Source organism: Argentina silus (genome assembly GCF_951799395.1).
Source record: "Argentina silus genome assembly, chromosome: 7".
In the NCBI taxonomy this organism is placed as follows: Eukaryota; Metazoa; Chordata; class Actinopteri; order Argentiniformes; family Argentinidae; genus Argentina; species Argentina silus.
Genome location: NC_139661.1, coordinates 14829663 through 14847162, shown reverse-complemented (window position 1 = coordinate 14847162; position 17500 = coordinate 14829663). Strand labels below are relative to the sequence as shown.

The following is a 17500-nucleotide window of genomic DNA, read 5'->3' as shown; positions in this document are numbered from 1 at the left end:
TAAAATAAAATCCTTTCTTCTAACATTGTGACTGCCAACAGCCCCCATAGATGACTTTGTCTTATGATGACTGATGGATAGATGATTCACTCACTTAGACAAATGTATTTGTTGTAAGTCACTTTGGATAAAGGCGTCTGCTAAATGCCATACATGTAAATGTAAATGTACTGTCACTAGCCTACTCTCACTGTTGTCAGGTAAAAAAATAAGCCTGTGTTGGTGCTCTCCTGGAAAGCAGGTGTCTGTTATTGATTGGCTGATTGGCTAGGGGCTTGCTCAGCAGCGATGTTGTTATGGTGAGCAGCCCAGGAGAGGGGTGCCGTACAAGATCCTACTTCAAAGGCAGTGGAGGGCTGGCGGAGGTAGAAATCGGAGCACAGGCTCATTGTAATGCATGGAACGGAATAAGGAATGGTATCAAACACACGTTGAACGGAACTTGGAATGGAGTGTCTGATTCCATTCCTCATTCCGTTCCAATGCATTACAATGAGCCCTGTCCTCCGATTTCTACCTCCACCAACCTCCGCTTGATCAAGGGGGCGGGAAGACAGGTGAGTACATGATCTGAAGCAAAAAAATGGAATAACAGGAAGTAGGGGAAGATACAGAAGGAGAAACTCAGGGGACACACATCAATCAACAGAATGAAGGGCAGAGGACAGGAGGGAACGGAAGAGAGGAGAGAGAGAAGGAGGAAATGAAATGGAGGAAAAAAAATACAGCAACTCACATGAAAATCCAAAATCATTCTTGTCTTTGTGTTCAGTGGACAGCTGATACAATGAACCTTGAGGGGAGAGAAGGGAGGAGAGAGGGGTGGAGGAACTCAAACCAAAATATAATGGAACGATAATCGAACGAAAGAGAGAAAACAAAATGGGACAATAATTGTTTTAACAGCGCCTCTGTTCTGGATAATGCGCTGATGTTGTACAGCACATTGACGAGTCTCTCTCGTGTTGTTAACAACTGTACTTTTGTAAGGAACGAGGGACAGGAATGACACAGATAAAGACAGAGCTGCCATCATAGCAGTGTGAAATCTGGGCTTTCTGTCGCAGCAAAAGAAGAAGATGTTTAGCTTTAATGATCTTGCGGTATATAATTAATAGAGAGCAGTGTGTCTGTTCTAGAAGCCTCGACAGCACAGAGCGCAGCTCCACTGACATCCCTTAGAACATCAGCTGGCATCACAGTGGTAACACACACACACACACACACACACACACACAATTACACACACAATTACACACACACGCATGCATGCACACACATAAACACACACACAGACACACATACACACACACACACACACACACACACACATATACACTGTGGTGACTCAAATATAATCAAGACATTAAACATGTATTACAGCACATGCATTAATCACTGTACAATCACAGTTGTTCACAGACTGTGGACATGACATCATAATGGACCGTTAGGCTAAAACATAACATGAGGGAAATATGTATTCATAAGACATGAGGAGAGAAGAGAAGGAGAGAACGAAGAGAAGGAAAAAGACAAAGGAGAAGAGCATGTGACCTTTATGTTGTAATGGTATTTCGTCAATGACAGAGCACTGAGACAACTTTCTCTAGTTACACAACACACACGCACACACACACACGCACGCACACATGCACACACACTCTCTCTCTCTCTCTATCACGCACACACACACGCAGACAAACACACAAAGAAAAGACGGCCCAGATCTGGCCCACGTCTGTGTTCTACCGCCAGCTGGATGTGGCTCAGGTACAACTTTGTTCCCCAGGCCAGAAGTGGGCTGGCTCTACTTGCCATTCCTGAACCTTATCTTTGCCATGAAAAGGCCAGACCTTGGCCAGCATGTGGATGCGGCCCAGGTCCCAACCATACTCACACCAAAGACACTCCCTATACCAGAGCTGGCAAATCCAGAGCTGGCCCCCCACATTCGGACCACGTCTGGCCCATGTAATACTTGCCCTTTCCAGCACTGAGCCATATGTGCCACCACGAGACCAGATCTGGCCCACAATCTTCTGCTGACTGGGTATTGCTTCAAAGACAATCATATTGAGAGGCCTAATGTGTCAGCCAAGGCATAGACACATCGGCTCGTCAGAGAGAAATGGCCAACATCCATATTGCTCTCAGAATCATATCTGAAGCCCTGCATGCTTTTAGAGCGTCATGGATTTCCCCTAAATGTTGTAGGGAACTGTCATTAGTGCCCGTGCATAACCAGAGCCTAAGCCTTTTACTGCACAAAAATCAATCTGAGCAAACGAGAGTAAATCTATACGGTTATGGGTTTTATATTCTGAGTATGCTCTCCATCTACATCCATCCAGCCTGGCCTCTAATGCTGCTGCTGTGGCTTCTACTAACCCAGGGTTCCACTCTCCTAGGGAGGGGGGGTTAGGACCTGGAGGGTGGTGCTGTGGTTTCCACCCACCCAGGGAGGGGGGGTTAAGACCTGGAAGGTGGTGCTGTGGTTTCCACTCACCCAGGGAGGGGGGTTAGGACCTGGAAGGTGGTGCTGTGGGTTCCACTCACCCAGGGAGGGGGGGTTAGGACCTGGAAGGTGGTGCTGTGGTTTCCACTCACCCAGGGAGGGGGCGTTAGGACCTGGAAGGTGGTGCTGTGGTTTCCACTCACCCAGGGAGGGGGGTTAGGACCTGGAAGGTGGTGCTGTGGTTTCCACTCACCCAGGGAGGGGGGGTTAGGACCTGGAGGGTGGTGCTGTGGTTTCCACTCACCCAGGGAGGGGGGGTTAGGACCTGGAGGGTGGTGCTGTGGTTTCCACTCACCCAGGGAGGGGGGGTTAGGACCTGGAGGGTGGTGCTGTGGTTTCCACTCACCCAGGGGGGGGGGGTTAGGACCTGGAGGGTGGTGCTGTGGTTTCCACTCACCCAGGGAGGGGGGGTTAGGACCTGGAGGGTGGTGCTGTGGTTTCCACTCACCCAGGGGGGGGGGGGGGGGGGGGGGGGGGGGGGTTAGGACCTGGAGGGTGGTGCTGTGCGTTCCAGATTGGGCAAATCGTATGGGGCTTAGGGTCGGAAGAAAATCAACACGCACAATGCACACAGGCACAGACACACACAGACACACACACACACAAATCAGACAAACACACGTATGCACACACACACACACATACACACGTACACACACACACACACACTCTGATCAATGAAACACAAGACTATAAGGTTATAGAGACAAGCAGGACATACAGTAAGTCGCTTCAAATGAATTATAATGCATTGTAAGGCATTATAAGGCTTCACATACATTGAAAAGACCATACAAAACAAGCAGGACACGGGTAGCATCAAATACACAGTTCTCTAAGGCTGTTGGCATGCTCAGGACATGGGAGGGGATGAGAGAAACATGGATTCTTTTGATTTCCTTCAAATCTGTCCGATCCATTAACGGTTCATACGTCTGACAAATGTGGAATTTCAGGCAGCTTTACCCCCAATAGAACATGGCCGCCATCCAAAGCACTTAAGAGGAGAGAGAGAGAGAGAGAGAGAGAGAGAGAGAGGGAGAGAGAGAGAGAGAGAGAGAGAGAGAGAGAGAGAGAGAGGCGTGGCCCTCAGAAGATGATCACATTGTGGGTTTTTCAGTCTGGCTCATGTTTTCCTGGTCTATAAGCAGATGTGAAATAAGGACATGGGGACCACGTCCCAAACAAACCCCTAGTACCTTAACCCCTATCCTAACTCCCTATTGTATGCACTTGGAATCCTAACACGCTGCGTACAGTAACTCCAACATTTCAATAAATCTTGCTGCATTGATGTAGATGGGAAATTCATGTGATGGTTGGACTTGTGTGTGGATCTGGAGGTAGAATTCCACCTTTATTGAGATGTGAGAAGGACAGGACATGTGGCGGGAATTCCACCTAGCCTATCAGAGGGCAAGGTCAAGTTTTGACTTAAAACTTCTACATACAGTATATCTAAACACTCAGATCCACACAAGTGCATAGGGGCTACGGGCTTGTTCTGGATGTAGGGGCTGGGGAATAAGGGTTGATCTGGATGTAGGGGCTGGGGAATAAGGGTTGTTCTGGATGTAGGGGCTGGGGAATAAGGGTTGATCTGGATGTAGGGGCTAGAGGTTGATTAGGTTTCTAGGGGCTAGGGCTTGATTTGGTTTCTAGGGGCTAGGGCTTGATTTGGTTTCTAGGGGCTAGGGCTTGGTTTGAGATCTAGGGGCTAGGGCTTGATTTGAGATCTAGGGGCTAGGGCTTGATTTGAGATCTAGGGGCTAGGGCTTGATTTGAGATCTAGGGGCTAGGGCTTGATTTGAGATCTAGGGGCTAGGGCTTGATTTGGGCAACAGACCATGACTCCTGAAAGATTCAGCACAAAGAGAAAGCAGACAATAACTTGAGTCTTGGATTACAGTGGTTTTCAAGTCTCCAACGTGAAATCTATCTACAGTTTAGCCTCAGCCTCGCCCACGGGAAGAACCTAACATGCATGTGTGTGTGTTTGCAGTGTGTGCGCGCAAATATGTGCGCGCGCGTGTATGTGTGTGTGGTAAAAACACATCTCTCTCCAATTCTCTCTGCAATTTAAACGTTTTTTTGTTAAACGGCTGCCTGACAATTACTGAGAAGAGAACATACAGTAACAATGTACTTATGCTGCAAGTCAACACATGTAATTGCTGCTGTAGCAAAATAGCAGCGGTCGTTATGCTATTACGACTTTGAGGCCTCGCTTTCCGCCAGTTTGAAAATTGCTTCTCTCTTTTATTGGGGTCAAAACTCACACTAATCTTGGAGGCTAGGTAATTACACTATATTGGTATGTAGCAATCATTTATCATTATGTTCTTCTATAAAGCAGCTGAAAGCGAGGACCCGTGACTGAGGTAATTACGAGGGTAATCTATGGTGACATGTGAAGCTACTAGTGGAGCCAAATGGTTGTATATCTGCATCATTAACTCAACCAACAAAGAACCAAGATGGCCGCTGTTCTCTCTCTAAATGAGCTTCTTTTAAACAGATGCCAACTCCAATTCAGAGGCGTTACACCAACACACTCACACATACTTATGTATATGTTAATTTAGTGTGATCAGTGTGTGTGTGTGTGTGTGTGTGTGTGTGTGCATGCTTGCGTGCGTGTGTGTATGTGTGTGTCTATGTGTGTGCGTGTGCCTGTGTGTATGGTGTGTATATGTGTGTGAGTGTGCGTGTGTGTGTGTGTGTGTGTTTGTGCGTGTACATGCGTGCGTGTGCATGTGTGTGTGTGCCGACGTGTGTGTGCGTACATGCGTGTGTGCCTGTGTGCGTGTGTGTAAGTGTTAGGAGCGTAATGAGTGTAGGAGGGTGAGAGAGGAAGGAGATGAGAATAATTATGTTTCTCTGAATAACTTAGCCAGCGAGAAGGTGGTGGAGGAAGTTGAGAAACAGGAGGAGGAAGTGGAGGAGGACATCAGCTCTACTCACTCTGCATACAGAGGCCGTCGGTGCAGTTCTGGGACTGGAGGATTATTCCCTCACAGTCTTTCCCTCCGTTTTTCGGAGCGGGCGCATTGCACTCTCTTCTCCTCCAGTGAGTACACTCTGTTCCACACGTAGACCACTTACTCCACTCTGTCCACACCCCGTCCACTGTCGCGAGGAGACACACAACCCTCATATGGATACAACATACAAGGTTTACCTCGCTACGATACACAGGGTTCATCACATGTAGTTACTAACTAGCTAACAGGAATAGAATAGAATACAAATTTAAAAATACTGTGGACTAGGCGAGACTGAACGAGGCAAACTGAACAGAAGATAACATTAAATATAGAGTAGCCTATAATAGACCAGACTAGAATAGAATAGACCAGCCTAGAATAGACTATAATAGTGACCAGCCTAGCCTAGCCCCGTGGTGTGCCTACCTGTGCAGAGGGAGGTGCTTAGCATAGCCTAGCCCCTGGCGTGCCTACCTGTGCAGAGGGAGGTGCAGACCAGTTTCTGGATAGCCTGTCCGTCACAGGGGGACCCCCCGTTGAGGGGGGCGGGGTTAGTGCAGCTACGGGTCCGCTTCTGGTAACCACGTCCACAGCGGCTGTTACACACAGACCACTCTGTCCACGTCGACCAGCCGCCGTTCACTATGGAAACAGGGAATCAACAGTCAATCACTATGGAAACGGGATGGAATAAAGAGACGATATGTTGTTGAGTGTTTGATGTTGAGTGTTTGATGAAAAGATGTCCACAGGGTTAGGTCATTTGGAGTGACTGTGATGTATGTGCGTGTGTGTGTGTGTGTGTGTGTGTGTGTGTGTGTGTGCAGCAGCTGTATTCTCTGATGTGACTCCACTTCCTCGTGACTTCTCCTGTTACCTCCACACATGTGTGTTGTCCATTACACGGGCCTCGAAGGAGCACACTCTGAACACGCCACAGTAGCTCCCTTCACACACTCACACACACACACACACACACACACACACACACACACACACACACACACACACACACACACACACACACACACACACACACACACACACACACACACACACACACACACACACACACACACACACACGTTTCAAACCAAACCGGACATGAGGTGCTGGACTGCTTTTCAAAGTGCTTAACCTCAACCCCTTTAGCGGCTGTAACATGAACATATGAACTTTCCGGAGAGTTCCCTCAACACTTAACCTGAAGGTCCTCTACATACTACCTCCTCACTGGAGATGTGTCCTCTACATACTACCTCCTCACTGGAGATGTGTCCTCTACATACTACCTCCTCACTGGAGATGTGTCCTCTACATACTACCTCCTCACTGGAGATGTGTCCTCTACATACTACCTCCTCACTGGAGATGTGTCCTCTACATACTACCTCCTCACTGGAGATAGACTCAGGCTTAGCTGTTTCACTCTTCTTTTTTTTTGTGTGTGTGTGTGTGTGTGTGTGTGTGTGTAAAGTATTTGTTTTCGTGTGTGAGTGTGTGTGTGTGTGTGTGTGTGTGTAAAGTATTTGTTTTCATGTGTGTGTGTGTATGTGTATGCGTGTGTGTGTCTCATTCACGTGAGCGGGTGTATTTGATATTTATAGGGATGTGAGGATTAATCATGTAAAGCCTTCCCCTTCCTCATATTGTCAGCGTCTAAAGCTTCCCTCTCTTCCCTCTCTTCCCTCTCTTCCCTCTCTTCCCTCTCGCTCCTTTCTTCATTTGTCGTCTCAAAGAAGGAGAGACGGAGAGAGTGGTGCTGTGGTGAGAGGATGAGCAGACATCAAAGACTCCACTGTCACTCTGCTCTCCTATCCACCAACGATAATGACTGCTTAAACACACGCAGGATAGCACCCGAGTCACAGGCGCATTACACACACACACACACACACACACACACACACACACACATTCCAACTGCCATAATAACCTCCCATTGCGAACATTAGGCAGTTCTTAGCGTAGGACAACAACACATCTGTAGACTGAATGTGAGGAGATAAACCTGACAATCTTCTGTCTCTCCTGAGGCCTGGGCCATCAGAGAATGGCTCATCACAAACCCTTCAGATCCCCTTATTGAACGTTGCTGATCAATCATCTTACTGGCTGAATCTGACGGGTACACATTGATGTGTGTGTGTGTGAAGAGTACTGACACTGTGGATCAAAGTGCACCGTCAGACAAACAGCATCGTTTGCATCGGCCAATCAGGCCCCCCTGCAGCAGGTAGACAGGAAGCCACACAAAGCAGACATCTGGTCTTTGATCTGGTAGGGGAGTGGAAGGGGATCGGATTGTGTGCGTGTGCGTGTGCGTGTGCGAGTGTGTGTGTGCGTGCTAGGTGAGTGTGCATAAGTGTATGCGGGAGTGTGAGTGACAGAGACAGTATGTGCGGGTGTGTGAGTGACAGAGAGCCAAAGGTTTATGTAAGACACACTCCCAGGAGGAGTGTAATTAGGTCATCTCTCTTCTGAACGGACGCTTTCTATTGGCAGCGCCCTCCTCTCCCTCCGACCAATTAGAGCGGGAACATCCTGGGCGCTGGCACCGCGGATGGCCTGGCCCTCCCATAATCCCTGGAACGTTGTTCAACCTTTCAGGGGAGGTTTGGCAGGGCATAGCAAGGGCTCTCAGGGGAGTTTGAGGGGAGATTTGGTGGGGAACGACTGGGGATTTGAGCAGAGATTCTTTTTTGACTGGGGGTTTGAGGGGAGATGGGTGGGGGGGGTGACTAGGGGTTTGAGGGGAGATTTGGGGGGTGCGGGGGTGAGTGGTGGTTTCATGGGTGATCTTTTCTTTTTGGGGTGGGGAGGTGTTCAGGGGAGATTTGGCAGGGGTGACTGGGGGTTTGAAAGGAGATTTGACGGAGGTGTTTAGGGGTTTTAGGGGAGATTGGGAGGGGTGTGACTGGGGGTTTGATGTGGCTCAGAAGGATTTGAAAGAGATGAGAGAAAGAAGAGACTGTCAAACTTCTGCACCTCTGGGAACAGAGAGACACTGTGATTAGGGATCAAGTTTAGAGGGATAGAAACAGAGGAGAGAGTGTGTGTGTGTGTGTGTGTGGGTGGGTGTGTGACAGTGTGTGTGTGTGTGTTTGTGTGTGTGTGTGTGTTTGCGTGTGTGTGTGTAAGAGTGATTAGAGTTCAATCTCAGCGAGAGAGAGACAGTGGGAGACTGAGTCTGTCACTAACATCTCACTGAAATAAAAGGAACAGAGAATGTTTTGAGTTGAGAACTCATTGTTAATGTGTATTTCCACCCAGTTGAAGCCAAACTATTATTCATGAATAGATAATGGTACTGTAGCGGAGGTGTAGAGAGAGAGAGGGAGAGAGAGAGATGGGGGAGAGGAGAGGGGAGCGTGAGGGGACAGAGGGGGGGAGGAGGGAGAGAGAGAGAAAAAGAAAGAATGAACGAAAGAGCAACAGAGAGAGAGAGAGGGAGGGAGTACTGAGAGATGTAGAAGAATGAGACTTATCCTCCTGACCCTGTCTCTCACTGCTTAATAAACCCATTTGAGACACAGCAGGGGGACAGAGGCTCTCCTATCACAATGGCAGCAATGCATTACTTCCCTCTCTAATGGATTCCTCTAGCTCTGAACTTACTCTGGCCTTCGGAAAATGGTAGAAAAACTCTCTGGAAATAAATAAGCAAGGTCATTTCCACTAAGCTCCCGCAGAGATGTGTTTCTTGTAAGACAGACCAGTTAGTAAATAAATATATTTGATTCAACTGTTTTTTTTATTCTGTATTTATACCTTGTACAGTTTCCTTGGGTGTTCTTAAATGCGCTTTCCAATTAAATGCATTATTATTATTATTATTGCTTCTATTGTATTACTGTACATTGTGTTCTACTCTATTTTATGTGTGTGAGTGCTTTTTGCCACAGTGTTTACTTGGGTGTAAAACTCAGAGAAGTGATAGCCAGCTTACACACCCCAACAGCCTGGAATGCTCAGATCACACACACACACACACACACACACACACACACACACACACACACACACACACACACACACACACACACACACACACACACACACACACACACACACACACCCCACCCACCCATACTCTAACGCTAATTGAGGGCTGAGCCGTGATTGGTGGGTTGTGATTGTGGCGAGGTCAGAGGTCGGGTAAGAACGCTAGGTTTGTAACAGAGAGTGTGTTGGCAGCATCAACACGCTCATTACCCTGAACAGATGGAGCTGCGCTTGGCTAACCATGCTAGTTAGAGGAACACGATGGTATGGCTGAGCATTTTATGGTTATGGTGGCTTGTACTGTAGCTGGTGGTTTTGTGTGGAATCACAATCTGTTAATATCATTCATGATGGTTCCAGTACACTGGGTGATTATTGTAATTGCTATGGTAAGGTGATGTTGATGATGGTTATCACCTTAGATAATAATAAAGTAGAGTTTGTTAGATATCTATTTGTCCTGTATCCATCTAAGTGCACTGTATTGCATCTGTGTATGAAATGTGATACGGTATCTAAATAAAGGTGTGACTTGATCAGATAACCATGAAACACAGTGACCAGTTTGTGAAGTGGAGTTACAGCAGGGGAGGCTGGTGGAGGTAGAAATTGGAGGACGGGCTCATTGTAACACACACAACTGTTCCATGCATTGCAATGAGGCCATCCTCCGATACCTACCTGTGCCAGCCTCCCCTGAGTCATACGGAACCTCACCGTAGACGATGACGGTGGCGGTGGTGCTCCGTCTCTTGGCAACGATGTTCTTGGCCACGCAGGTGTAGTTGGCCGTGTCTGACAGCCGGGCCTGCTTGATGATCAGGTTGTGGTCGATGGTGATGTAGAAGTTGCGGTCGTCCGCCGGGTCGATGATCTCCTCGTTCTTTAACCACTCCACCTGAGGTCGACCACAGAGAAACGGTGAATAAAACAACAGAGGAATGGACATCCGGTTGGTCCACCATGCTCAACATGATGAGTTTACATCATTTCTCTGAGACCTGAGGATACATGATAGCTACTGAAGTTATGATGCCACAAGGCTTAACTCGGCGGGATAACGCATAATATAGGCGTGCGGATGACCCGGGTTCAAATCCTGTAGACTCACATAATGGAGGAAGGGAGGATAGAATCTAAGGGTGGAAGTGACCCATTTCAAAGACCTTGTCAGGGACCTTGTCAGATAGAAGATAGAAATACAACACTTTTGCTCAACACCAATCGTGGTTAGTGGTGATATAAGGCCCGTAGGTATCGTATCTAAGAGTTTCTCAAAGTTTGTAGCTTGTGAAAAAAACTAAAAAAACATTCTATCCCTGAGAAACAGCTTGTCCAGGTGAAGCAGAGGACATGGGGAAGCTCGCCTCATTCATGAGATGAATCCCATTTCCTCAACGCCACGTTTACGGGACCCAGCTCTCGTAAATCCCGCCCGTCAAAAGGTTTATAGCGCGCACATAAACGTCCCAATCTATAAAAAAAATCATGTTTTTTAATTTCCCCTTTCACATTAGGGAATGGGATTTTTCGGACATGGGAGAGCAGAAATGCTGTGTTATTCTAAGTTTACCGCAGTAAGATTTTTCCTTATGAGAGTCCAAGCCAGAGGAGCGCCAAGGAGCCAAGCTCTCACTCACAGCAGTGTTTGACCATGAAACGCACAGCAGGCTCTTAGAAAACGGGACTGAATTCAATCAACACTGGCTATTCACTATTCAGCTACTAGGAGAACTGAACAAGGACAAGTCCACGACGACATTGTCTGCACTCTGACAGCACCAATGAGAAACTCTTGCATACAAAGGACACAAAACAAGTTGTTTATTTGCAGAGTGTATGCCAGATATCAGCTTTCGGGTGTCAAGCGAGGTAAACCTTGTCATTGTGTGTGTGTGTGTGTGTGTGCGTGCGGTTCACCCTGACACCACTGTGATAGCGCCGGTTGGGTATAGAACTCGTTGAAGGGATGGCTAGCTAGGTAGAGGAATTGCAGCGTCTCTCTTAAACTGTCTGCATCACCTCAGAGCGGCGAGGTGGGGAGTGAAGGGAGAGTAAAAGTGGCAGCGATGCTTCATCTGAGCGGAGATAAAAGAGAAATGGAAATAGAAGTGACTCGTCAGTCGCTTTGATGTTCGGTTAACGGATGTAACGGTCTCCCGTTAATGACACGCCTGCAAGTACCAACACGCACACGCACATGCACGGGCACAGGCGCACATAGACACACACACACACACACACACACACACACGCATACACACACACATAGATTAAAGTAGACACGTTTTTTGGGCCGGTCATGTCAGTGATTCCCATTTTCACCTCTACCACACACACACACACACACACACACACGTATTTGACCCAGAAAGTAGGCAGTTGCGTCAGGCGGGCAGGCACGGCGGTGCCAGAGGATATAGGAGGATGTGGGGATGTGTGATTAGATTGGGAAAGGCAGGATTTACTCTGACATTCCTGGTGGGAACGTGAGGACAAGGACACCTTGTACATACTGAGCAGGACTGGCTAAAGACCGCAAAACTAGTAGGAGGAGATGGGGAGAGGGGAGAGGAGGAGGGGGGGGGGGGCGGGCGGGGGGAGGAAAGAGAGAGGTAGAGGAAGAGAGAGAGAGACAGAGGAGGGAGGAGAGGGAAGAGGGGTGGAGGAGAGAGAGAGAGAGAGAGAGATGGGACAGGGGAGGAGAGAGAGGTAGAGGTAGAGAGAGATAGAAGGGGAGAGGAGAGACGAGAGAGGGGGAGAGAGAGAAAGAGAGAGAGAGAGAGAGAGGAGAGACAGGAGTGAGAGAGGTGCAGTCAGTGACAGAGATAGTGATCCCCAGGCTTTGGGGCTGAGACCAGGGCTCAGTGAGGCAGAGAGAGAGCTGTCTGTAACACCATAAAGCATAAACCACCTCCATATCCACCCCCAACACACACCATTGGAGGTAGGGGAACACACCTGCTACTCCACCCCTGATACAGCACTGGAGCTGGGTAACATACCAGCTACTGGAGCCCCCCCCTAACCAGCACTGGAACTAGGGGAACACACCTGTTAATTGACCCCCCGATACAGCACTGGAGCTAGGGGAACACACCTGCTACTCGACCCCCTGATACAGCACTGGAGCTAGGGGAACACACCTGCTACTCGACCCCCCGATACAGCACTGGAGCTAGGGGAACACACCTGCTACTCGACCCCCTGATACAGCACTGGAGCTAGGGGAACACACCTGCTACTCGACCCCCCGATACAGCACTGGAGCTAGGGGAACACACCTGCTACTCGACCCCCTGATACAGCACTGGAGCTAGGGGAACACACCTGCTACTCGACCCCCTGATACAGCACTGGAGCTGGGAGAGAATACCTGCTATCCCCCCTACACTGGAACTAGGAGAACATACTTGCTAACCCTTTATCCATAACTGTAGCACAAGAAAAATGCTGTTTATTTTAACACTTTACACTGAATTCTACCAATGATTGGTCTATATTGTTGGTGTTTAGAGGCTTGGCATTTCAGTGAATACATACCAGGCAGTGATGCACACACACACACACGCACGCACACACACACACACACACACACACACACACACACACCTGCCATTTCAGTGAATGCATAGCAGGCAGTGATGAATATTCATTACCGGCTATAAAAGCAACCTATATGTACAATCATCTCAGCTCAGCATTTAAATATCTGACAAAATCGAATCGTTAGATTACCGGTTTTAAAACTCCCCACCTCTCACTGCACTTCAAAGCGATTCCGGATCATCCCGAGGGTTAGGATATTTCCCTTTTTTTAAATTGCTTCTTTTGGCACTTCTACCGCAGTCACAAATATCAACAAACGTCAAACCGCAGGTGTGTATTTAACTCCCGCTTTCATCAGTGGCTCCAGGCTACTCCCTACTGTGTGTGTGTGTGTGTGTGTGTGTGTGTGTGTGTGTGTGTGTGTGTGTGTGTGTGTGTGTGTGTGTGTGTCTGGTGTGTGTCTGGTGTGTGTGTGTCAGGAGTGTGTGTGTGTCAGGAGTGTGTGTGAGTGTGCGTGTGTGAGGAGATTTAGAGAACAGGTAATGCGTGACATCATGCTGAAGGAAACTCTAAATATGTTGGAATATATAATAAACAAACATTCCAAATACTAGCGTAATCTCTGCCGAATGAGACAAATAAAATACATACACACTGACATTCCAAATACTCTGAGAATGTCTGTATGATAATATCATTGTTGGATTAGAAGTCAGAGATTGGATTAGAACAAGAGAGAACAATAAACCAACATCGCTGCTCCAGTGGGTTCAGTCGGAACAGTGTCATGTTATCAAATGCTGTTATCATCAACATTAACATGATCACACACACACACACACACACACACACACACACACACACACACACACACACACACACACACATCAAACAACAACCTTTATCAGAACATGAATGTTGAATTAGACAGTACATGAACAAAGCCCCCAACCCTGGGTGAGGTGTGTGATGAAGGCTTTGTAGAGACAAAGAGACCCCATGTGGTGGATACAGTAGCAGTGTGTGTGTGTGTGTGTGTGTGTGTGTGTGTGTGTGTGTGTGTGTGTGTGGACCCTTAGTCACAGCTGGGAGACATTGAGATGCTGATTGGATCAGACCACCCCCCTGCTGAGACACAGAGTGTGTTATTTTAACCCCCTCCCTCCAGGACGCCCGTCTCTTACTGAGAGGCACACAGACACACACGCACACATCATATGTCTGGGTAGAGATAATAGATAATAGGTTACATAACTCATAGACTCCTGTATGGCTCCACGGCTCCACAAAGCCTCTGAAAGGGTGCTGCACATCAATGAGCAATAAAATGAAGAGGCTATGCAAAATGCATGACTCTATCACTCTGTATCACACACACGCACACACACACACACACGCACACGCCTTCCTTGAAGGCCATAACAGAATGCCTTATGACAGCACTAAATAACACACACTAACACACGCATGTGCACATGCACACACACACATGCGCGCACACACACACGCACACGCACACACACACCCCATCCTCCTGCTACTGTACCACTGTGAGGGCCATGACAGGACCACATACGACAGCACTAGATAACACGCACGCACACACACACACGCGCGTGTGACTGTATCCCCGCGCAGCCCATGACAGAAGGCCATACGACAGCACGGGATAAAACATGATGTGTACGCCTACACGGCCGTCCTCCAGCGGAGCGCAGACAGACAGCATCAGTCATTCAAAACCCATAGACGAGCCGCCGCTAAGCTAACAAGCTGCTAAGCTAACAACGGCCCATTGGCCATCTGTCTGGCTGTAGGACGCCGGCGAGGGGGACGACTATGCCTGGAGTCATTGGACGGGTAATAATACCATCATCGTCGAGCGTCGTTATCCATGATGAGATAACGGAGATAAGTATCATGGCAGCATATGGCGCATTAGTGTCTGCAGCCGGGTGGGTAGAAGGGCTCTCTCTGTGGTAAGATCACCTGTGTGTGTGTGTGTGTGTGTGTGTGGGGGGGGGGGGTTGGTTTGGGGGGGCGGGGTACTGTATGGAGGTGAAAATATTCTCAGGAACACAGATACACACACACACACACACACACACACACACACACACACACACACACACACACACACACACACACACACACACACACACACACACACACCTCCGCCTTGATTGGTCACACATTACTGGCAGGGTGCCTGTAATCTGGCATGACATCTTCTGCCGTGCTCTTGTGAGACAGAGCATCTCTTGTCATTACCAAAGACTACACAAACACACACACACACACACACACCCACACACACGTGTTCTGCCCCACCACCCCCCACACGTCCACAAATAACCCCTCTCACAGCCATCCACACACACACACACACACACACACACACACACACACACACACACACACACACACACACACACACACACACACACAGCGGCTGCCCCCGCCCCTCTCACCCGTCCCCCAGTCCCAGACAGATGCGGCCAGCCTCATTACTGACTGATTGGCATCGAGTGACTCGTTAACATAATTGGCACATTTGTTGTCATTATAAGAGGGAGAAACTGCCACATGTCAACCCAGCTTCAGGAGCAGGGACTGGGGTTGGGGCTGGGGTTGTGGCTGGGCTGGGGGTTGGAGCTGGGACTGGGACTGGGACTGGGACTGGGGCTGGGGGTTGGGGCTGGGGGCTGGGGGTTGGGGCTGGGGGCATAGGCTGGAGTATAGGACTGGGGCTGGTGGGGCTGGCTGGGGCTAAAGAGACAGCTGGAGTTGGCTTGTCAGCAAAAAACGAGAGAGAGGGAGGGAGGGAGGGAGGGAGATAAGGAGAGACACAGCGCAATAAAAGAGAGAACGTTCGCCACGCGCCACCTCTCTCGTCTCTGCCCTCCGCTTCCCCGACACACGGAGAGACAATCACCGACAGGAAGTCGCAGGAAGTGAACAAGACGAGGTGAGAGACCCCACAGGACCGACACATGCACGCACGCACGCACACTCACACACGCATGCACACACCTTCCTCTTGTTACCTAACCAGAATACCAATCAACTACTTACACACACATACACACGCTTGCACACAAGCACGCACGCGCACACACACACACACACACACACACACACACACCTTCCTCTCGTTACCTAACCAGAATACCAATCAACTCCTTCATTAGTGAAGTTACAAAGGCTATTACTGGCTAATCAGCACCTTCAAACTCAATCAAGGAAAGCTAATATAAATTTCATTCAGCAGCGTGCAAATATGGATACACTGTGTGTATGTGTGTGTACGTGTGTCTGATTGTGTCTGCTCTTTGTGTGTGTGTGTGTGTGTGTGTGTGTGTAAAATACAAGCAGGGGAGATTGCGTAAGAGAATGTCATATCGTAGAAAGCGTATGTCGACAGACTGAGACAGATGATCAACTGTATCATTCATCAAAGTGGTACTACAGCTTCTCCCCCATAAACATGTTGTTTGTGTCCTTCCTTTGAGGTGAAATTAAGCCTATTTTTAGAATAATAAACACTTCACACAAACTGCCAGGTGTATAATTAGTGTTCCCGTAGTTGTCTAGATCTGAGATGAGAGGTTTTACTGTACCTTTCATTCTTCCTCTCTTTCTTCTCTCCATCCCCCTGTTATTTGTTATTTTCAGTCTTACTTACAGTTTATACGGGAAAAAGTATGTTTATCCCCCGGGCGTTTATTTGCTTTAACCACGGAGAGCACGCGGCAAGCCGCTGTTGCCAAACTTCTGCTCAAACCCGCGATATGACAGAGCTGAATGTATACCACAATGAGTACAAATATCCACCAACATTATATGAACATGATTCGTTTACAACAGATCAGTCAAAGCCTTCATCGGTGATACATATGGTAATGTGTTATTGGTTCCATACAAAGCTGACTTGAATACATACCGGCAATGTTGCAACGGTCGCCCAGAATCAAATGCGTCGCTTTAATCATCTGCTAATATCAACACAGAATAAATAACGATAAACGTTGTAATTGGACCGGGCATGTGATATTTTTTTAATTGATTTGCTTCAATGTAATTAGTTTCAGCGCTTATTGGAAGTTGTACAGCATTACATATTCCGCCTGATAAATGCTATTTTAACGGCTTTGATTCCGCTGTCCTCCACTTCAATGTTCGGGTTGTCAGTTGTACTTGTGACAGCCTCGGCTGTAAATGCCAATGACAGCGTTTAAATGTTGTCGCTTATCCTCAAAAGGAACATGTTCTCATGTATCTTCAAAGTTGTACGACGAAGCTCAGCTGTGAAGTCTTTCTCCTGACAATTTGCGAACCAGAAATGAGCTAAATCTGTTCAGAAGGTAAATTCATGTTAAAGAAACGAGGGAAAATGTTAGGATTCATATTTTATGGATGGAATGCGCCAGAAAGTTCCTTT

The 17500-nt window shown here is 48.1% G+C and overlaps 1 protein-coding gene across 1 annotated transcript in view; it reads right to left on the bottom strand.

Annotated features, from left to right (window-relative positions):
- unc5ca (unc-5 netrin receptor Ca) overlaps positions 1-17500 on the bottom strand; it is a gene marked incomplete at its 5' end in the record, with an annotated part of 56083 nt that overhangs the window by 25351 nt on the left and 13232 nt on the right. Inside the window, 4 exons of the mRNA XM_083673955.1 lie at positions 737-793; positions 5483-5647; positions 5980-6147; positions 10228-10408. Coding sequence (XP_083530081.1) covers positions 737-793; positions 5483-5647; positions 5980-6147; positions 10228-10408 — 571 coding nt within the window. The remainder of the gene's footprint in view (positions 1-736; positions 794-5482; positions 5648-5979; positions 6148-10227; positions 10409-17500) is intronic.